Here is a 23,130-nt window from a genome sequence, read left to right on the forward strand (position 1 = left end):
AAATTTGTGAGCAGTTTTGAGCCCCATATCTAAGAAAGGTGATGTTGGCTTTTGAGGCGGTCTAGAGGTTTATAAGATTAATCCTGGGAATGAAAGGTTGAATGTATGAGGAATATTTGATGGCTCTGGGCCTGTACTCGCTGGAGTTTAGAAGAATAAGGGGGAGATTTCATTGAAACCTACCGAATATTGAAAGGCCTAGATAGAGTGGGCGTGTAGATGATGTTTCCATTCATGAGAGAGTCTAGTATCAGAGGGCACAGACTCAGAATAGAAGGACATCCCCGGAACAGAGATGAGGAGAAATTTCTGTAGTGAACTACATATACCTGTCTGGACACGCCCCCCTGCTGACTGCTCCTGTGGCTCCTCCCACAGACCCCTGTATAAAGGCGATTGGAGGCACTGCTCCTCCCTCAGTCTCCAGGATGTTGTGTGATGGTCTCTTGCTGCTGACAGTGCTTTCTTCCAGCTAATAAAAGCCTATCTCTCGCCTCATGTCTCCGAGAGTTATTGATGGTGCATCAATTTCTTTAGCCAGAGGGTAGTGAATCTGTGAAATTCATTGCCTTAATTGGCTGTGCAGGTCAAGTCACTGGGTATTTTAACAGTGGAGGTTAATTGGTTCTTGATTAGTAAGGTTCAGGGCAGGAGATTAGAGTTGAGAGAAAAAATAATTTAGCCATGATCAAATAGTGGAGTTGGCTTGAAGCATTGAATGGCCTAATTTTGCTCCTATGTCTTATGGTCTAACTTCTACCGCCCCTCCGCCTTCCACAGACCTGCTAAGTTCCTCTCTCTCCATAGATACAGATGTGTGGACGATCTGTACAAGTCTCCCGAATTTTGTGCCTTTATTTCTCTCATACCCTTATTCTTCAATTAACACCTGATGAGGAAAGACCGTTAATAGTGGGAGAGGGACAGTGGGCTCAGCGCCTGTAATTTTGGCACCACACATTCAGATAATTATGCAGTGAAGGTCATTGAACACATGCTGAGAATTCCTGACACACTCCTTGTGAACCTCTGTTTGAACGATACCTCACAGAATATCAGTGTTTACGGAGCCCATAATCACTGTAGTAGTTGTTTCTACTGTAATGACTTATTGCCTTTGTAATGTAAGTCGACGCTCGTGTTTCCTAATGAAAGAGGAAGAAACAAGCGCTTCAGTGAAGGTCAGTGTCGGGCAGTCCATCCTCATGAGTCTCTTGTCCCAGCGTGAGCCAGTATGGGAACCCTTCCCCCCATGTTGGTAACGTTTGTGGGATGCATTGCCGGTGGGTGTTGAGGAAATACGGTGGTTTAGAGATGGGGAAATTAACAGGAGAAAATAGGGAAGGAAAAGTTGTGGGACAGTGAGTGGAACCTCTTAAAATAACAGGATAAAAAAAGATGATTAACAAGGAAGTTAATGAGTTAGTTTGGGGGTTATTGTCACAGTGCTTAGTGTAGGGTTGGCTTATCCCACGTCGTTGATTTCAGACTCTCAAGAAAATGAGAATCAAAAACTAATGAAGTTCACTTACTTTCATCTACAATTAGTTCAAAGCTTTCAGACCTCTGTGGCAATTTAAATCTGAATGTCCATACCCAATTGAAAGTGACACTTTTAAATTGGTTAGTCTGTTTCATATCCTTGTCTTAAATGAGGAAATAAAATTGCTGAGATAGCACAAAGGCTCTCCAGAATAAAATGTTCAATTAAAGACCAAAATAAACAGGCATTGGACATTTACAATCCGGCAATAAGATTGTGATGGAGGAGACAGTGTGAATCACTGCAGTATTGAATAAATAATATAGTTTGAAAGCCCACAAAACAACCACTTATTTTATATGTAAATATTATTGATTAGGAAGAATAGCAAGAGTGTGGCAGAATTTATTGACCCATTGCTTGTATGTGTTGTAAATGCTCTGCTTGAAATCTGGGATGGCGTATCTTGCCCTAACATCCCTGTTTAACTCTGGTTTGCAGATTGCAAATGCCATCCAGTGATCCCTTAATGTAAAGCTGACTTTTGCATAATGAGTGAAGTTATGCCCTCCCAGTTGAATAGCCTTCTGACACTCACTGCGCATTTGCAGAAACATTAACCACTGGTTGGATTTGTCAGAAGGTGCCTGACAGAAGGACATTACGGTGGAGGCACAAGAGACTGCAGATACTGGAACCCGGATTAACAAATAAAGTATTGGAGGAATTCAGTGGTTTGGCATCATCCGTGGAGGGACATGAATGTTTCGGGTCAAGATTCTTTATCTGGAGTGTGTGAAATGGAGCCAAGGTGCAGAGGAATGATTTAATGTTTTTAACAACCAGCTCCCCAGGATACAGAGTGATCCCAACTGAGCCAGTCAGCAGGTGTACCTCAGGAGCCTCAATGATCTCCTGCCATGACCCCTCGAGGTAAAGGCTGGTGTCTTCCTCCTCCCAGGAGTCCTGGTCGAACCGTAGCTGGGCCGGTACCTTTGGCAGTCCAAACAAACCGTATGTATGAAGTTTACTCTGTAACTGCTCCACTTTATCCATTTCCTGCAGAGACACACACACACACAGACAGAGTGAATATGGCGGCTGGGCTTTCATACCTGCGGTGCACCTTTCTTCCTCTCCTCATGCCCTGAAGATGCTGATGCATTCGGATTTGGGGCCTGTTCTTGCTGCCTCACCGTGTGGTAGCATATCAGTTAGTGTCATGCTATACAACTCCAGCGATCCGGGTAAAATTCCCAGCGCTGTCTGTAAGGAGCCTGTACGTTCTCCCCGTGGCCATATGAATTTCCTTTGGGTGCTCCGCTTTCCTCCCACATTCCAGAGACGTACTGGATAGTAACTTGTGACCATGGATGCACCTTCCAGTTGCACCCAGCACATCCTCGCACTGTGTTGGTTGTCAATGCAAACGATGCATTTCACTGTATGTTTCGATGTACTTGTGACAAATAATCTTTGATCTTTCCTGCTGAATCTGAACGTACCTGAATCAGTAGTCAATCACGAAAAGAAATTCTAGTTAATTACATTTTTGAACTCGGGGATAACTAGGAAAGATCAAATGCTGGAATCTCTCTCTTTCTCTTCTTGTTGGCTAAAATTGCAGATTGCTATCTTCTTTCCACTCATGGCGGTGAGATCAAGCTCCCAGTTGTTTTCTAACTGGTACCTATATATCAGAAGTTCAGTGTGTTTCTCCCCTCAGACAGCACAAAGCTCTGAATACACCAGCACTTAAACAGTTACAGTTTACAGCTACCCCAGGTCCAGGCAAGCTGTATTAAGCGGTGCTATACTTGTCCAAGTTAAACATTTTTGGACAGCTTGCTGCCCAGGGTCACTTACCGCTGTCAACATTTCTCCTGCAACTCTCGCTGACGTTGGACATTGACCCTGAGGTGACTGAGCCCAGTGTCCAATTATCTGTGGATACACTGAAATCCGGCTAATATTCCCGCCACTGTGTGTGAGGAGTTTGCATGTTCTCCCTTATATAGTTTGAGAGGTTTAGAGAGACAATCTCTCTAAAATCACAGACTTACTTTCAAACATCTCTAACATCTTACGCACATCATTCACCAGCTCTTAGAACATGGCTCAACTTTTATCACCTCTTGTCCTTTGGCCACTGAAGCTGTTTCAGAATTTTAAGCAAGTCCTAATGTTCCTGCCCTTGGCAATTTCTAAATTCACTCTCTACCTTCATTAGTCTCCAATGACTCAATTTCACCAGCTCTTCAGTCTTCTTTAGTGATTATGGAAAAACATTACTCTATCCAGAGTAGCAGCAACAATATGCCTGATTAGTGGCTCAGACTTACCCGACCAAAGGACCCCGTGCTTGCCCCAGAACTGAAGAGCCCACTGAAACGACTGGCAGCTCTGTTCTTCCATCTGTCTGTGCCGCCACTGGGCAACGAAGAGCTCAGTGGGGCAAGAGAATCCGAACTTGGGATGCTGGCGTCTCCTAGGAATTCCATCATATTCTTCCTCCGTCTGCCGACTGCCTGCAAAATACAAAGCAGGTTAAACGAATGAGGTCCAACAGTGTTTCATTTAGCAAAGGAAGGGAAAGGAGAGAGAGAGAGAAAAGGAAAGGGTGCTCACGAGAGGTGAGTCACATGAACAATAATTGATCATACAGGAAACATCCCGATTGGACCACTGATACTATGTGAAGTTCAATACCTCCAGGGAAAATCACCGTCCTGAATCCCAAAGTTCCAGAAGAAGTCACACGGAGAAGCATGGGAGGTATCACAAGAGGAACATTTCTTCATAATCTGGAAACAAGACATTTGTTCCCTGCCACATCTCCCGCTGCAGTGAATTCGATGGGAAAATGCAGGTTGAAGCAGTGAAATGTCTGCTGATAGCTCCTAACGACTTCCAAATGGTTCTTATCAGCACGGACATAGCAAGCTAATGGAGAAAACTCATCTTGGCACACAGACAAATGTCATTAATTCAACATGAAGTGCAGGCTCGGACTACGGAGCAAACCTCACCACAGCCCAACTTGCAGTCTGCAGCCGTCTCACACAGCCCTCACTCTATATGTCACACCAGCACAGGAAGAGGGGAGATCAGCCAACAGACAGAACACAGAACAGTACAGCACAAGAACAAACCCTTCAGCTCACAATGCGGTGATGAGTTAATTAATGAGTAAACAAATGCCCAAATGAACTAATCCCTTCCGCCTACACAACGTCTTCATCCTCCCAGGCCCTGTACATCTGTGTGTCTGTCTAAGAGTCTCTTGAGCACTTGTGCCATATTTGCCTCTGCCGCTACCCCAAGCGACACATTCCAGGCACCCACCACTCTCCATGTAAAAAAAAACTTGCCCTGCACACCTCCTTTGAACTTACCCATTCTCACTTTAAATGCATGCCTCCCGGTATTAGATATTTCAATTCTGGGCAAAAGATACCGGCTGTCTACTTCGTTTGTCTTTTAAACCTCCATCAGATCTCCCCTCAGCCTCTGCTCCCTCAGAGAAAACAACCCAAGTTTGTCCAACCTCTCCTTATAAACACGTGACCTCTAATCCAGGCAGAATCCTGATAGGACACTTCTGCGCCCTCTCCAAAACCTCAACAACCTTCCTATAGTAAGGTGGCCAGAACTGAATGCAATACTATTGACAAACAAGAGAAATCTGCGGATGCTGGAAATCCAAGCAACACACACACAAAATGCTGGAGGAACTCGGCAGGCCAGGCAGCATCTATAGAAAGGAGTACAATCGACGTTTCAGGCCGAGACCCTCCAGCAGGACTGGAGAAAAAAAGCGGAGGAGTAGATTTTGAAAGTGGGGAGAGGAGAGGGAGAAACACAAGGTGATAGGTGAAACCTGAAGGGGGAGAGGTGAAGTAAAGAGCTGGGAAGTTGATTGGTGAAAGAGATACAGGGCTGGAGAAGGGGAAATCTGATAGGAGAGGACAGAAGGCCATGGAAGAAAGAAAAGGGGGAGGAGCACCAGAGGGAGGTGATGGGCAGGCAAGGAGATAAGGTGAGAGAGGGAAAAGGGGATAGGGAATGTTGACAGGGGAGGGCATTACCAGAAGTTCAAGAAATCGATGATCATACCATCAGGTTGGTTGTTCCTCCAACCTGAGTGTGGCCTTATCACAACAGTGGAGGAGGCCATGGATAGACATATCAGAATGGGAATGGGAAGCAGAAATAAAACGGGTGGCCACTGGGAGATCCTGCTTCTTCTGGTGGACAGAGTGTAGGTGCTCATTGAAGCAGTCTCTTAATCTATGTCAGGTCTCACCGATATACAGTTGTCAGCACCGGACACTTTATGATCCCAACAGACTCACAGGTGAAGCGTCTCCTCACCTGGAAGGACTGTTTGGGGCCCTGAATGGTAGTGAGGGAGGTGGTGTAGGGACAGGTATAGCACTTGTTCTGCTTGCAAGGATAAGTACCAGGAGGGATGAATGGACAAGGGAGCCACATAGGGAGCGATCCCTGCAGAAAGCAGAAAGAGGTGGGGGTAGGGAAAGATGTGCTTGTAGGTGGAAGCCCATTGGAGACGGTGGAAGTTACGGAGAATTATGTGCTGGACGCGGAGGCTGGTGGGGTGGTAGATGAGGACAAGAGGAACCCTTATCTCTGGTAGGGTGGTGGGTGGATGGGGTGAGAGCAGATGTACGTGAAATGGAAGAGATGTGGTTGAGGGCAGCATTGATGGTGGAGGAAGGGAAGCCCTTTCTTTGAAGGAGGAGGACATCTCCTTTGTTCTGGAATTAAAAGCCTCATCCTGACAGCAGATGCGGCAGAGACGGAGGAATTGAGAGAAAGGGATGGCAGTTTTAAAAATAACAGGCTGGGAGGAGGTATAATCCAGGTAGCTGTGAGAGTACATGGTTTTGTAATAGACATTAGTAGATAAGCTGTCCTCAGAGACAGAGAGATCAAGAAAGGGGAGGGAGGTGCTGGAAATGGACCAGGTAAATTTGAGGGCAGCGTGGAAGTTGGAGGCAAAGTGGATTAAGTCAATGAGTTCAGAATGGGTGTAGGAAGCAGCACCAATGCAGTCGTCGATATATCGTAGGGAAAGTGCAGGATGGTCACCAGTGTAGGCTTGGAACATAGACTGTTCCATGTAGCTGACAAACAGGCAGGCATAGCTGGGACCCATGCAAGTGCCCATGGCTGCATCTTTTGTTTGAAAGAAGTGGGAGAAGCCAAAGGAGAAATTATGTAGAATGAGGACAAGTTCCGCTAGGCAGAGGAGAGTGCTGGTGGAGGGGAACTGGTTGGAGATCTTATTTTTACTATGGATGTCCAGTCCCTTTACACCTCTATCCCCCACCAGGAAGGCCTCGAAACTCTCAGTTTCTTTCTGGACACCAGACCCAACCAGTTTCCCTCCACCACCACACTCCTCTGTCTAGCTATACTTTTTTAAAGCTGCAATTTAACCTCCTGGTTCTCGAACTAAGTTCCTGGACAAATAAATGTAAGAGCCGACCAATGGTATGGTGGCTTCCGCACCGGACTTCGAGGTGAGTTTGAATCCGGCCGGCTCCTTGTGCTTTCCATCCGTGCTGGGTTGAGCATCGAGCTAACAACTCAGCCTCGTAAAACTCAGAAAAAAAGCTAAAGAAATGGCAAGACTGCAGTCTGATGTGCCACAAGACACAGAAATAAACAACAGCAATACAGGTAAGCCTGCCGTACCAACTTTTACCACCCAATCAACTTTTGTAACCACTTTCTGCGAACTGTGAACTTGGACCCCAAGATCCTACTGCATGTCAGTACTGTTAAAGGTCCTGCCATTAATCACTGTCTCTTTATAGAGGGTGAACAATAAATAGAGGCTGGGAGTGACAGAGAGTGAGCTCAGAGTTGTGTAGCTAAATCATTAACTGAGAGGATTATCTAACAACCCAACTAATAATATTAACTTCTTATGTTAATGATTTAGAGTTTATTTTGTAAGAGCCTGAAATCAGAGAACACTAACTATGGGAACTTATTTACCATAAAACCATAAGACAAAGGAGCAGAATAAGGCCATTTGCTCCACCGAATCTGCTCCACCATTTCGTAATGGCTGATCCATTTTCCCTCCCAGCCCCAATCTCCCGTCTTCTCCCTGACCAATCAAGAATCTATTAATCTCTGCCTTAAAAATACATAAAGACTTAGCTTCCACAGCTGCCTGTGGAAATAAATTCCATAGATTCACCTCTCTCTGATTAAAGGAATTCCTCCTCATCTCCATTCTAAAAGGATAGCCCTCTATTCTGAGGTTGTGTCCTCTGGTCTTAGACTCTCCCACCATAGGCAACATCCTTTCCACATCCACTCTATCAAGGCCTTTTACCATTCGATAGGTTTCAATGAGGTCACCCTTCATTCTTCTGAATTCGAGTGAATACAGGCCCAGAGCCATCAAATGCTCTTGATATGACAAGCCATTCAATCCTGGAGTCATTTTCATGGGGCTCAAAACTGTTCACAGTTCTCTAAGTGAGGCCTCACCAGTGCTTTATGAAGTCTCAACATTACATTACGAGGATCTCACGTGGTCCCTACATACTGGCTGTGTGGTGCAAAAAGCAGAACAGCGCCTCTTTCACCTCAGACGGTTGAAGAAGTTTGGTATGGGCCCCCAATTCCTAAGAACTTTCAACAGGGGCACATATGAGAGCACCCTGACTGACTGCATCACTGCCTGGTATGGAAACTATATTTCCCTCAATCGCAGGACTCTGAAGAGAGTGGTTCGGACAGCCCAGCACATCTATAGATGTGAACTTCCCACTATTCAGGACATTTACAAAGACAGGTGTGTAAAAAGGGTCCGAAGGATCATTGGGGACCTGAGTCACCCCAACCACAAACTGTTCCAGCTGCTACCATCCAGGAAACGATAACACAGCATTAAAGCCAGGACCAACAGGCTCCAGGACAGCTTCTTCCACCAGGCCATCAGACTGATTAACTCACGTTGATACAATTGTATTTCTATGTGTTATTGACTGTCCTGTTGTACATACTATTTATTACAAATTACTATAAATTGCACATTGCACATTTAGATGGAGATGTTAAGATTTTTATTCCTCATGTATATAAAGGGTGTAAGTAATAAAGTCAATTCAATTCAATTCTATTCTATTCCCCTTGAAATGAATGCTAACATTACAATTGCCTTCTTCACCACAGACTCAACCTGTAAATGAACCTTTAGCAAGGACTCCCAAGTCTTTTTGCACCTCAGTTTTTTGTATTTTCCCAACACTGTATTCCATCTGCCACTTCTTTGTCCATTCTCCTAATCTCCCCAAGTCCTCCAATAGCCTCTCTACTTCCTCAAAACTACCTGCCCCTCCACCTATCTTCGTATCATCTGCAAACTTTGCAACTACAAGGCTAAGGTCATGACACATCAGGTGACTGCACGTACTAGGGTATGAACAGGACAGGTTCACAGAATTGTCAGAGTTCAATCGCAAAGTCGTGTCAGTGAAATCAGTGGTATGTTCTCAACACAGCCAAAACAATCATCAGCTCCGGACACTCATCCATTAGGGTACAACCAAAGTCCATTCAGGGAACTACCTGGGTTTGCTGCTAAACAGCTTCTTCCCCTCCCACCATCAGATTTCTAAGTGGTTCATGAACACTACCTCATTATTTATTTATTTTTATACACTTATTACTTTAACTTACAGTGTTTTCTATGCATTGCTCTGTACCGCTGCAGCAAAACAACAAATTTCACGACATTGTGATAACTAACCCGATTCTGATTCTGAGTATGGCCCTCAGTATGAAGCCACTCTATGGCTAGTGAACAAACTTGCATAACAACTTGGTGTACAAGTGTCAAAGCCTTGGAATCACGAGGCATACAGGAACCATGTAAAAGGAACCCGAGATGCAAAATCATCTGTTTATTCCAAATACTAGACCCACTCATCTGTTTCACATTACTAATTTCAAGGATACTAAAATATTACTTTCTGAAAGAAATCTATCCCATTCGCATAATTATGAATCAATACAAGTCATTTGGTAGCACATCCTACAGATTTATACAGCAAAACTGACTCTGGTAACAACCTGACAATGACAAAGATTTTGCTGTACCCCACATGCACGATCCATTCACCTGTCTTCCTTTGATGAATTCTTCTGCTTCACCTGAGATTTTAAGGTCAGGCCAACCGTCTCCGGACGAGACTGGCAGCATTTGTCTAGCAATGGTCATGGGTTTGTTATGATATTCCTGAACCTGTGCTGCCACAAAAGATGGAAAGGCTTGTTTCTTTGTCTGCCTGAAGGCTGGAGGCATGAGCAGTAACCAACTGCTAGTTCAAGTTGAGCTGAAATACAGGAAACTGTTGCTTCCCATAGGAAGGCGACAGGATCTGCAGCTAACAGCAAATTTTGGGATACAACGCAGTCACAGTAGTCAGTAAGTTCTAGGCCTGGATTGCCCTTCTCCTCATCCAAACAAACACAAGATCCACAAGTCCTGTACACTGTGTTTACTTTTGTCTAGTGTATGAGGAGCTATTTGCATAGCAGGTTAACCAATCATGCGTAATGGGGGGGGGGGGCAAAGATAACCTTTACCGGGCACTTCCTGATGCTTCTGGTCTTGGAATCTCCCCGTATTCTCCCTTGATTGTTAACCCTCTGACTGCCCATGCTGGCCTGCAAGGCTTGCTACTGACACTTTAAAACTGCAAGTTTCACAGAGATCTGGAGGATTTCAATCTGTCTGAATATCGGATCCAAGTCTGATGACAGAATTAACATTTGAAAGTGTGGGTAATGATCCAGGGAAGTGAGATCAAATACCATTCAGACATTTTCAGAATATGATTTCATGATTGAAAAGCTGCTATCAATAAAATCAAACACAAAACTGTGGAAACATCACAAAATCATAATTCTTAACTAATGTATTTAAGGAAGGGCACCTGTTGCCTTTCCTCTCAGCAGGTCAGTTATTGAACTAACCTACCAAACCTTAGGTATACTAACACCTATAATCAGATTTTTTATTCTAATTATGTTCTTTCAAGTTGCTTTTATTGTCATTTTGACCATAAACTGCTGGTACAGTACACAGTAAAAATGAAACAACGTCCCTCCAGGACCCTGGTGCTACACGAAACAATACAAAACTACGTTAGACTATGTGAGACAGCACAAGGTTACACTAGACTACGTAAAACAACATAAAAACTGCACTAGACTACAGACCTGCACAGGACTACATAAAGTGCACAAAACAGTGCAGGGCAGTACAAAATTAATAAACAAGACAATAGGCATAGTAGAGGACACATTATAATGTCAGTCTAGACTCTGAGTATTGAGGAGTCTGATGGCTTGGGGGAAGAACCTGTTGCACAGTCTGGTCGTGAGAGCCCGAATGCTTCGGTACCTTTTGCCAGATGGCAGGAGGGAGAAGAGTTTGTGTGAGGGGTGCGGGGGGTCCTTCACAACGCTGTTAGCTTTGTGGGTGCAGCGTGTGGCGTAAATATCTGTAATGGTGGGAAGAGAGACCCCGATGATCTTTTTGTAAAACTTATGTATACTTCATATGTTTCTTGTGAATGCTGCTTACCTGATACAATGTGCCACCAATGCTGCTGTAAATAAGTTTTCTATTGCATCTGTGCACAGATGTGTGCTTGTGCATTTGACAATAAACTCAATTGTGAGTGATTCCAGTCCCACACAAAGTTGATCAGTTGAGTCTCATCATTGTATAATATTCAATAGAAGGAGTTCAACCACCATCTCAGGGCAATCAGGACATTGTATCTGTGGGTATGGGTGTTTCCTGTTGACAAGTTATGCAAGGTATGTTTTCGAGGGGAGTGGGGAAATCATAGAAAGGGGGTCAGATGGGGAGGAGAGGGGCATATGAGAAAGCACTGAAATGAAAAAAGCCAATATAGCACAAAAACAACCACAACTCTAAACCGGAGCAACAAAGGGAAACAGAAATGTGTTTAGTTCTTTTCCATTTTGTGTAAACAGGACATTAAGGGAAGTTCTGATTTCATATTCATACTGATCTCAAGGAAGATCCTCCTGTACAGAGTCTTGACACAGGGCCTCGAGGGCACAGTGTGGGGTCTGAAGTTAAAGTAACGAAAATAATACACTTCATAACATACTGTACAACTGAATCATATCATTGATAATTGTTCTCCTCCAAGCAAGCAGAGTTAATGGACTAATCTCATTGTCATAAAGCACAGAAACAGACACTTTGATCCATTCAGTCTGTGCCAAACTTTTATTCCGCCTAATCTCATCAACCAGCACCTGGACCACAGTCCTCTATAGTCAAGTCACTTTTATTGTCATTTTGACCATAACTGCTGGTACTGTACATAGTACAAATGAGACAACATTTGTTCAGGACCATCGTATTACATGACACAGTACAAAAACTAGACTGAACTACGTAAAAAAACAACACAGAGAAAGCTACACTAGACTACAGAGCTACACAGGACTACATAAAGTACACAAAACAGTGCAGGCATTACAATAAATAATAAACAGGACAATAGGCAGTAAGGTGTCAGTCCAGGCTCTGGGTATTGAGGAGTCTGATAGCTTGGGGGAAGAAACTGTTACATTGTCTGGTCATGAGAGCCCAAATGCTTCGGTGTCTTTTCCCAGACGGAAGGAGGGAGAAGAGTTTGTATGAGGGGTGCATGGGGTCCTTCATAATGCTGTTTGCTTTGTGGATGCAAGGCATCCTCCCGCACATGTACCTATCCGAACTTTTTTTAAATATTGAAATTGAAATTGCATCCATCACTTTCTCTGGCAGCTTGTTCCACGCCCGTGCCACCCTCTGAGTAAAGAAGTTCTGCCTCAGGTTCCCTTTAAGCATTTCACCTTTCACTCTTAACCTATGACCTCCAGTTCTAGTTTTACTCAACCACAGTATAAAAAGCCTGCTTGCATTTACCCTGTCTATATCCCTCATAATTTAATTCTCCTATGTTCCAGAGAATGAAGTCCTATTCTATTCAACCTTTCCCTACAACTCAGATCCTCAAGTTCCAGCAACATCCTTGTACATTTTCTCTGAACTTTTTCAATCTTAGTGATATCTTCCTGTATATAAATGACTAGAACTGTACACAATACTCCAAATTTGACCTCACCAACACTTTATACAATTTCAACATAATATCCCAACTCCAGTAGTCAAAACTTTTGATTTATGAAGAACTATGTGCCAAAAGTTCCCTTTATGACCTTATCTAGTACCATTGTTTTGATTTTTGGTAGATACCACAGTCCCTGTAAGGGCTGAATGAGTAGACATGTACAATTAGTAGGCTTGAGGAAAATAAATTAATTTCCTAAAGGATAAAACACAGTCTGCACTGTTCATATCAAACTGGTGATATGGAAAATTGTTCCTGAAGCCAGGTAGTTTCATACAGAAATTCTTTCTCAAAACATTGATTTGGGAGAGAGAAGTACCTAATGAATACTAAAAAATAGAAAGGAAAATGTCAGCAGTTGCATTGGGCTCAATTGCAGTATTTGACTCTCAAACCCACAATTAATAAGAATCCTGTAAGATATTTTCCATTGGGCAACATTGGGTATCCTAAGGAGAAGGATATTGAATGGTGTAAGGTGTGGGAAACAAGTAAGGAAGTTATGGAACCTATGACAATTAAAGAGGTGGAAGTACTGGCGCTTTTAAGAAATTTAAAAGTGGATAAATCTCTGGGTCCTGACCGGATATTCCCCAGGACCTTGAGGGAAATTTGTGTAGAGATAGCAGGAGCTCTGACGGAGATCTTTCAGATGACATTAGAAACGGGGATTGTGCCGGAGGATTGGCGTATTGCTCATGTGGTTCCATTGTTTAAAAAGGGTTCTAGAAGTAAGCCTGGCAATTATAGACCTGTCAGTTTGACATCAGTGGTGGGTAAATTAATGGAAAGTATTCTTAGAGATAGTATTTATAATTATCTGGATAGACAGGATCTGATTAGGAGTAGCCAGCATGGATTTGTGCGTGGAAGGTCATGTTTGACAAACCTTATTGAATTTTTTGAAGTAGTTACGAGGAATGTTGATGAGGGTAAGGCAGTGGATGTAGTCTATATGGACTTCAGCAAGGCCTTTGACAAAGTTCCACATGGAAGGTTAGTTAAGAAGGTTCAGTCGTTAGGTATTAATGCTGGAGTAATAAAATGGATTCAACAGTGGCTAGATGGGAGATGCCAGAGAGTAGTGGTGGATAATTGTTTATCGGGATGGAGGCCGGTGACTAGCGGGGTGCCTCAGGGATCTGTTTTGGGCCCAATGTTGTTTGTAATATACATAAATGATCTGGATGATGGGGTGGTAAATTGGATTAGTAAGTATGCTGATGATACTAAGGTAGGAGGTGTTGTGGATAATGAGGTGGGTTTTCAAAGCTTGCAGGGAGATTTATGCCGATTAGAAGAATGGGCTGAACGTTGGCAGAAGGAGTTTAATGCTGAGAAGTGTGAGGTTCTACATTTTGGCAGGAATAATCCAAATAGAACATACAGGGTAAATGGTAGGGCATTGAGGAATGCAGTGGAACAGAGAGATCTAGGAATAACAGTGCATAGTTCCCTGAAGGTGGAGTCTCATGTAGATAGGGTGGTGAAGAAGGCTTTTGGAACGCTGGCCTTTATAAATCAGAGCATTGAGTACAGAAGTTGGGATGTAATGTTAAAATTGTACAAGGCATTGGTAACGCCAAATTTGGAATATTGTGTACAGTTCTGGTCACCGAATTATAGGAAAGATATCAATAAATTAGAGAGAGTGCAGAGACGATTTACTAGGATGTTACCTGGGTTTCAGCACTTAAGTTACAGAGAAAGGTTGAACAAGTTAGGTCTCTATTCATTGGAGCGTAGAAGGTTGAGGGGGGATTTGATCGAGGTGTTTAAAATGTTGAGAGGGATAGATAGAGTTGACGTGAATAGGCTGTTTCCATTGAGAGTAGGGGAGATTCAAACGAGAGGACATGATTTGAGAGTTAGGGGGCAAAAGTTTAAGGGAAACACGAGGGGGTATTTCTTTACTCAGAGAGTGATAGCTGTGTGGAATGAGCTTCCTGTAGAAGTAGTAGAGGCCAGTTCAGTTGAGTCATTTAAGGTAAAATTGGATAGGTATATGGACAGGAAAGGAGTGGAGGGTTATGGGCTGAGTGCGGGTAGGTGGGACTAGGTGAGATTAAGAGTTCGGCACGGACTAGGAGGGCCGGAATGGCCTGTTTCCGTGCTGTGATTGATATATGGTATATGGTTATAGCATAGTAGTTGGCACCACACTTTACAGTATTGGCGACTCAGGTTCAATATCCGCTGCTGCCTGTAAGGAGTCCGTATGTTCTCCCCATGACCGCATGGGTTTCCTCCTGGTGCTCCAGTTTCCTCCCACAGTCCACAGACATACTGGTTGGTGGGATAACTGGTGGTTGTAAATTGTCTCATGATTAGGCTATCACTAAACTAGGCGGTGTGGCTCGAAGGGCTTACTCCATGCTGAATCTCAATAAATAAACAAACAAACTTTGTTTGCTCCAAGTGACATCGATGAAGAAAATAAATACAGGACTATCTTAAGCGGAAACGCTCATTATAACGCAATGAGAGACTTGGCGAACCCAGAGACATCTGATAATAAACATTTTAAGGAACTGGTAGATAAATTAATTGAGATTAAGCAAAAGTTTGAGTCAGATTCATGGTTAAGAAAAGCTACTGAAACTTTTGCTGAGTTTGTGGTTGAATTGAGAAAATTGTCACAGAATTGTGATAATTTCTGTATTCACTATGCAAAGGGACACGTTCGTGCAATGGCTGAATTCAGAGGCAGTTGTAATCAGTGGCGAATTTAATCTTTGAGAACACCAAAAACTGCTCAAGCAGTGGAACTGAGAAACAGAAACAGTGAAACTTACTATCTTATTTGTAAGTGAAGCTTACAGATCTATCTTGTATGCAGGATAAGTGGGCAAACACACAGTTCCAAGGTAAATTGAAGAGGACAAAAAAGGTGATGCCACAACATTGCTAACTGAATGCTGGTTCAGGTAAGAAAATGGGGTTTAAAAGGCTCATCAAGAGAGCTTGTAGGAAAATACTACATAAAATAAGGTGTATAAATAATTAAAGTAAGGATTTCAACATTTCCAACGTTTGCACTATTTCCACCATGTAAAGGAAGCAAGTGAATATTTAATTCAGGGGAAGTGTTCACACTGCTTAACATAAAAGGGCTGACTTAACAAAAGCTGAAAGAGACTGATTAAGATGTGATATTTGAGCTTGACACCGGATACAATATTACACCAGACAATCAGTCTGAAAATGCAGTTCGTTAGCCTGAAAACACAACACTTTGACTTAAAAAGGCACAGCTAAGTTTGAAAACCTATACATGTGAACACGCTGAAATAAACAGAGCTGTTGATTTGACAGTAAAGCATGAAAGACAGACGAGAAGATCACAGGAGCAAATTTAGGTCATTTGGCCCACTGAGTCTGCTCTGCCATTTCATCCCAGCTGATTTATTCGCCCTCTCAACCCCATTATCTTTGACCAGTGTGACAAACATACACATAGCTGTCATGGTTATAACGGCAGGTAAGTAGCTGGGTGCCCCATGTTGCACCATCATTCTTCTCCACTAGAGCAATACTTTGAAGGCACAAGTCAAGAATGTTATGAAAAAGTCTCCAAATGACTGGACAAACAGAGTTGCAAATGCTCTCAAGAAACTTAACCTCACCCTGGCCCAAAGCAGCTCACCTGGTTAGCACCTGATCTACTCACACTAACATTCCCTTCTTCTGTAAGTATCTCCTATATACTCAGTGGCCACTTTGTTAGGTACACCCACTCGTGAATGCAAATCATGTGGCAGTAACTCCATGCATAAAAGCATGCAGCCATGGTCAAGAGGTTCTGCTGTTATTCAGACCAAACATCAGAATGGGAAAGAAATATGATCTCAGTGACTTTGACCACGGAATGATTGTTGGTGCCAGATGGGGTGGTTCGAGTATCTCAGAAATTGATCTCCTGAGATTTTCACAGACAACTGTCTCCAGAGTTTACAGAGAATGATACAAAAAACATCCAGTGTATGGTAGTTCCATGAGCGAAAATGCCTTGTTAATAAGAGAGGTTGGAGTAGAATGGCCGGACTGGTTCAAACTGACAGGAAGGTGACGGTAACTCAAATAACTATGTGTTATAAAAGTGGTGTGCAGAGGAGCATCTCTGAATGCATACGTTGAAGCTTAAAGTGCACGGACTACAGCAGCAGAAGACCTACAACATAGACTTACTGGCCACTTTATTTCATACAAGAGTTAGCTAATAAAGTGGCCACTGAGTGTAAATTGTCCCTTCTGTTTTTATCAGTAGGTGTAAGTCATGGAATTCCCCATGCAGCACTATGAGGGTAACTTCACCAGAATGACTGTAACAATTAGGAGTGAGCAATAAACATTGTCTCCGCTAGCAGCACATTATGTAAATAAATTAAAATAGCTTTTGTGTAGGTGGATAACAAAACTACGTGCATTTACAGGATGTAAAATTGTGCTTATCTTCAGATTTAAATCAGGGTGTGTTTTCCAATAAATGCATATTATGCTCAGGAACCCTGAACCAAACCAACTTCTTGAACTCAGGGGCAGCAATTCAGAACCAGAATTATCACTGATTATATGATATGATACAAAATCTGTTGTTTTGCAGCAGCAGAGTTATGTAAAGACAAAGAGACACACACGTCCACACACAGAGTGGATTCCAGTTAATTGGGACACATCGGGTTTAGTACATTTTGGCCCAGTTAAGTGGCTGCCTCAATTAGCCAAAATTTCATGGAAATAGTTAAAAAGGTGTAAAAAAATACAAACTACCATGTAACTAAGTAGACACAAGGAAATCTGCAGATGCTGGAAATTCAAGCAACACACACAAAATGCTGGTGGAACACAGCAGGCCAGGCAGCATCTATAGGAAGAAGCGCTGTCGACGTTTCGGGCCAAGACCCTTCGTCAGGACTAACTGAAAAAGGTAGTAAGAGATAGTAAGAATCTATCTTTTCTTTCAGTTAGTCCTGACGAAGGGTCTCGGGCTGAAACGTCAACTGTGCTTCTCCCTATAGATACTGCCTGGCCTGCTGCGTTCCACCAGCATTTTGTGTGTGTTGCATGTAACTAAGTAACATATCATGTATTTAAATAAAGTACAGAATAAATTAGAACACTATCAAAACTACTACAGCACTATAAAACATTAGTTCCTAATAGTTCTGAATGGAGGAATTCATTCAGTGTAGACTGTCATGTTGTTTTGAATGACTAAATGAACAAAATCAGTGCATCCTCCTAGTGCAGTTCGTGGACTGACATCATACAATGCCGTCAGTGATTGTATCCTCCAAATCTTCATTTTTATTGTAACATTCAAGATGATTCTTGATAGCTTCAAAACCTTCTTTGTTCCTAACTTGTTGACTAACTTCTTTTCCTTTTCACTCCCAACCATCACTGGCATTTTCAAACCCGAATGCTTGAATCTGCAGTGAGCAAACAGTTGCAAATTATTTTGCCTTTTATTTCTTGCCAGCCATCAATGACAAAAGTCACTGCTTTTTGAACACAAACTTGAAAGTGACACTATTTTAAAGTTGCTCACGCTAGCACGGTGTAGTGTCTAATGGTCGCACGACATGCACTCGACTGACGCTAGTTAGAAAATGTTCGGCAACAGTCTCCTGCCTCAATTAAGCAGCAAGGTATCCCAAATAAATTAAGGGGATCCCAGTTATTTTCTCAACTTGTTTTTGTTCTTTAGGAGTTGTCCCAAATAAGCAGCTGCCCCAATTAACCGATGGCCCAATTGACCTGAATCCACTGTATTACAAAATAATAGTGCAAAAACTAATTGTTCACCCAATTTAGCATGCCACTGGCTCCCTCTCTCTCTCCCTAATAAAGGGGCAGAGAGGCCTGTCACACAGCGAGAGGGGAGTATGACAAGGCAAAAAAAAAACACTCGCTGATTTACAGTGTTAAATTCTGCCGCATTGCCATTTTTTAAAGTGACGTTCTAGAGCAGGGGTTTCCTACCTGGGGTCCACGGACCCCATGGTTAATGGTAGGGGTCCATGGCATAAAAAAAAAGGTTGGGAACCCCTATTCTGGAGTCACTTACAGAAGATGTATCTTAATTCCTTGCAAGGTACGAGAAATACGGGGTGGCCTCATAGTAGTGTTTAAATTTATAAGTACAGATAAGGTGGAACATAACAATCCTTTCCCCAGTGTAGGGGAGTCCAAAACTGGGGGAAGGTGGGAAACAAAGGTTTAGGGTGAGGGGAAAGATTTAAAAGGGATCTTAAAGGCAACCTTTTCATGCAGAGTTTGGTAAATTTATGGAATGGCCAGCCAAAGTGGTTGAGGTGTGTACAACAGTACTTTTAAAGAAGAGCTCGGATGGGTACATGGAGGAGTGGAGCTTAGAAGTATATCAGTCAAACGCAGGAAATTGGGACAAGTTGAGGGTGGGCATGATGGACAGTATGGACTGGTTGGGCTGAATGGCCTGTATCTGTGTCATATTGCTGTATGACTCTATGAGATAACAATAAAAAGGAATAACAAGATAGAGTTCATGGACCGTTCAGGAGGAAGAGGAGGGGTTGGTTACCAGTCTCAATGCTATAGTTGGTTACATTTAAGCCTGTCATCATAGTGATTGGCGACAGTTTAAACATTTGTAATAATTCTTAAAGAAATGAAATATCTCACCCCCATGTCCACGTTTTCTTGTCCCTGCAGAGGATGATCCATCCTGTCCATCGCAGAGGTGCAGATAAAGGGTGGGTTGACCATCGAAGCATGTATGATGGGCAAGCTCAACGATTTGAATTCCTTAACAGCCTGTTCCACCTTCAGCTCCTTTCCAGCTTTCGCTGCAGAGTGAGAGCAGAGAATGATTCGAGCTGGACTCAGGGGCAGTGCTCCCTCTTCTCAGATCAAAGCAGAGATTGGTACAAACATACCCTCAAGTCAAACATTATTGATCTCCCCAGAGAAAGCAGACTCTCTGGCCTAGGGACCATTAATCAGCAGCATCTGCTTCAGAATTACCCTTGGTTCAGTGACTGACTGAGGTAGTAACTGGGGCATAGCACAAACCAATTCTTTGCCATATCACATCAGACACACTGGTTGAGACAATATACTGTGGTCGCACCATTCTTCTTTGACCCTTGGTCACTGCTCACCCAAGCAGCGAAAACATATCAGACGGTCGATCCACCTACATTCTATAATAATCAAACTCCCAGTCATAAGGAAAACACATACCATTTTGAACTGTGCTCAGCACTGCTCTGCTCTTGATATACCTTCAATGTCAGCCACACTCCAGTACGCACAATACATTAATCATTGCACAGGCATACTCTTGTTACCAATCACACTCCAACACACTCTCATTACAAATCATACTACACAAAGCAAGAAAACTCACTCACATAGCCACAATACAGTGCCTCCTCCATATTGGTATGCACTCAATGCTAATCACACTCTGCACATGCTCAGTACTGATCTGTTGTGCGGTTGATGCTAACTGTGTTTGGTACATGGTCATTATATTCTGATGCATGCACAGTACCAGTAGATCCCATTGCACACAAACCATGCTCTGGGAACAAAAATGATTATCATGTACTGATACACACTCAGTATTAACCATAAGAATGAAACAGGAATGGGCTAAATGACTTTAAGCCTGACATTCAGTAAATTCAGAACTAATCCACTCTTTCACTTGATTCAAATATCCTGTGACCCCATTACTATCCAAATCTCTAAGTCTCCAGTATGAATATACTCAGCCTCTGAGCATCCATAGCCCTCTGTGGCAGAGAAGGAATTACAATCCTCTACATAAAGTCCTAACAGGCAAACTTTTATACCGAGTGCAGGCCTCCAGGTTCTGGACTCCCTTCTGAGAGGAAATAGCCTGTCATTATTTACCCTATGAATCATGCTATCTATGTCCTAGTGAAATTGCTTCATTAGATTAAGTATAAGAACATGAAAATAGACACAAGAGTAGATCACTCAGCCCCTTATACCTGCTCCATCATTCAATAAGATGTTGCCTGGCTTGCTGCTCCACGCTAACTTTGATTTCCTTATTATGCAAAAATCCATCACCGTGGCCTGAATAAATTCAGTGTCTAAGCTACCACAGCCCCTTTGGGTAGAGGACCACAAAGATTCATCATCCCTTGGTTGAAGGGATTTCTTCTCATTCTGCTCTTCAAGGCCAGCCACTTACTTTGAGACATTTGTCCCATAGTTCTGAACAAACCAAACCGAGGACAGAGCGTCTCTGCATCCATCCTGTTAGGTCCTGTAAGTTTTGTATGTTTCAATGAGATCAATTCTCATTCTTTTGTAGTCTAGAAACATCAGGTCCAGTCTAATTAATCTCTCCTCAAAGGATTCAATCATCCCACGAATCAATCTGGAGAAAATTTACTGTGCTCCCTTTGTAAGACCAGAAGACACAGGAGAAGAATTAGGACATTTGGTCTTTGGAGTTTGCTCCACCATTCGATCATGGCTGATTTATTTTCCGTCTCAAACCCATTTTCCTGCCTTCTCCCCTTAACTTCCAATGCCCTCACTAATCAAGAACCTATCAACCTGCATGTTAAATATACCTAATGACTTGGCCCCCACAGCCATCTGTGGCAATGAAGTCCACAGATTCACTACCCTCTGCGTAAAGAAATCCCTCATCTCTGTTCTAAAGAAACTTGCTTGATTCCATTGCTGTGCTCTTTGGTCCTAGTCTCTCCCACTACTGAAATAAATCTTCAAATGATTGAAAGTACATCCTTCAATAGATACAAAAGCAAGACTACAACACAATAATCAATGTGTGATCTCACTAGGACTATGTCTAATTTCAATAAAATATCTTGTGTTCAAATTGTTCTGCAATAAACAATATATAATTCCCCTTCCTCATCATTTGCTTATCCACATGCTAAAAATGTCTTAACTATTCTTAGATCCACAGAGATGTGCAACACAAAAAAACACCCTTCAGGATGACCGGAGGGTTCATGTTAATCAAGATCCTTCTTAACAAAGTGCACAACATCAGATCTTCCATTTCTAATCTTCACCTGCCATCTTGCCCTGTGCAAATTTGGAGATTCTTTGACATGGGGAAAAAGTAAGATTTGAATAGGTTGCAAAGAATCTGCAAAATGGCACCGGGCAGTAGCTAAAAATAGGGTGGGAAAATAGCTTAGTGAGGCTTGGGTGAAAGGGGCATTGCTTTCTGAATCACTGTGGCCTGGGCTGTGGTGACAGTTGTTGTTCCTTTCCACACCTTGTGATACACCGAGCAGCAACCTTGCCATTTCTTTAGCATCTTTGCCTGTTTTTACGAGGCCGAGTTGCTACCTCGATGCTCAGCCCAGCACGGATAGAAAGCTTGCAAGGATCTGGCTGGATTCAAACGCTGGACCACTCGCATCGAAGTCCAGTGCAGATGCCATTGCATGTGGTAACAGTGTTACATGCAGAATATATAGAAAATTTTAAATTTTTATATTTCCTCAAATTTATCTTGCCTCTTTCCTCCACTAATTCTAATTTTGGAAACCCAATTTTCATGAACTTACTTAATTAATTGCATATATCTTTTGTGCATGTTCTAATTATAAACTTTCCAAGGCGCAAATCCATGGTCTCTTGAGACTAACAGATGCCTATAAAAAAAAATTATGATATCAAAATTTGTGCAATAAAATCAACCAGTATGGAGGTTACTGAAATGGGATTGTAAAAAGAAAGCTACAACAAACAGGGATTAAAGAACAACACACACAAAATGCAGGTAGAACACAGCAGGCCAGGCAGCATCTATAGGGAGAAGCGCTGTCGACGTTTCGGGCCGAGACCCTTCGTCAGGATTAACCGAAAGGAAAGATAGTAAGAGATTTGAAAGTAGTGGGGGGAGGGGGAAATGCGAAATGATAGGAGAAGACCAGAGGGGGTGGGATGAAGCTAAGAGCTGGAAAGGTGATTGGCGAAAGTGATACAGAGCTGGAGAAGGGAAAGGATCATGGGACGGGAGGCCTCAGGAGAAAGAAAGGGGGGGGGGGAGCACCAGAGGGAGATGGAGAACAGGCAAACAACTAAATATGTCAGGGATGGGATAAGAAGGGGAGGAGGGGCATTAACGGAAGTTAGAGAAGTCAATGTTCATGCCATCAGGTTGGAGGCTACCCAGCCGGTATATAAGGTGTTGTTCCTCCAACCTGAGTTTGGATTCATTTTGACAATAGAGGCCATGGATAGACACATCAGAATGGGAATGGGACGTGGAATTAAAATGTGTGGCCACCGGGAGATCCAGCTTTTTCTCGCGGACAGAGCGTAGGTGTTCAGCGAAACGGTCTCCCAGTCTGCGTCAGGTCTCACCAATATATAAAAGGCCACACTGGGAGCACCGGACGCAGTATACCACACCAGCCGACTCAC

The 23,130-nt window shown here is 42.9% G+C and overlaps 1 protein-coding gene across 9 annotated transcripts in view; it reads right to left on the reverse strand.

The window, feature by feature from the left end:
- Positions 1-23,130, reverse strand: part of LOC140718366 (pleckstrin homology domain-containing family G member 5-like) — a 122,912-nt gene that overhangs the window by 42,414 nt on the left and 57,368 nt on the right. For all 9 annotated transcript variants that reach the window (XM_073031985.1, XM_073031982.1, XM_073031981.1 and 6 more), the window contains 3 exons: positions 19,360-19,523; positions 3,826-4,011; positions 2,378-2,542 (listed from right to left, as the gene is read on the reverse strand). In XM_073031985.1, the coding sequence (XP_072888086.1) occupies positions 2,378-2,542; positions 3,826-4,011; positions 19,360-19,523 (515 nt within the window). The remainder of the gene's footprint in view (positions 1-2,377; positions 2,543-3,825; positions 4,012-19,359; positions 19,524-23,130) is intronic.

Source organism: Hemitrygon akajei, chromosome 29 (genome assembly GCF_048418815.1).
Source record: "Hemitrygon akajei chromosome 29, sHemAka1.3, whole genome shotgun sequence".
Classification (NCBI taxonomy): Eukaryota; Metazoa; Chordata; class Chondrichthyes; order Myliobatiformes; family Dasyatidae; genus Hemitrygon; species Hemitrygon akajei.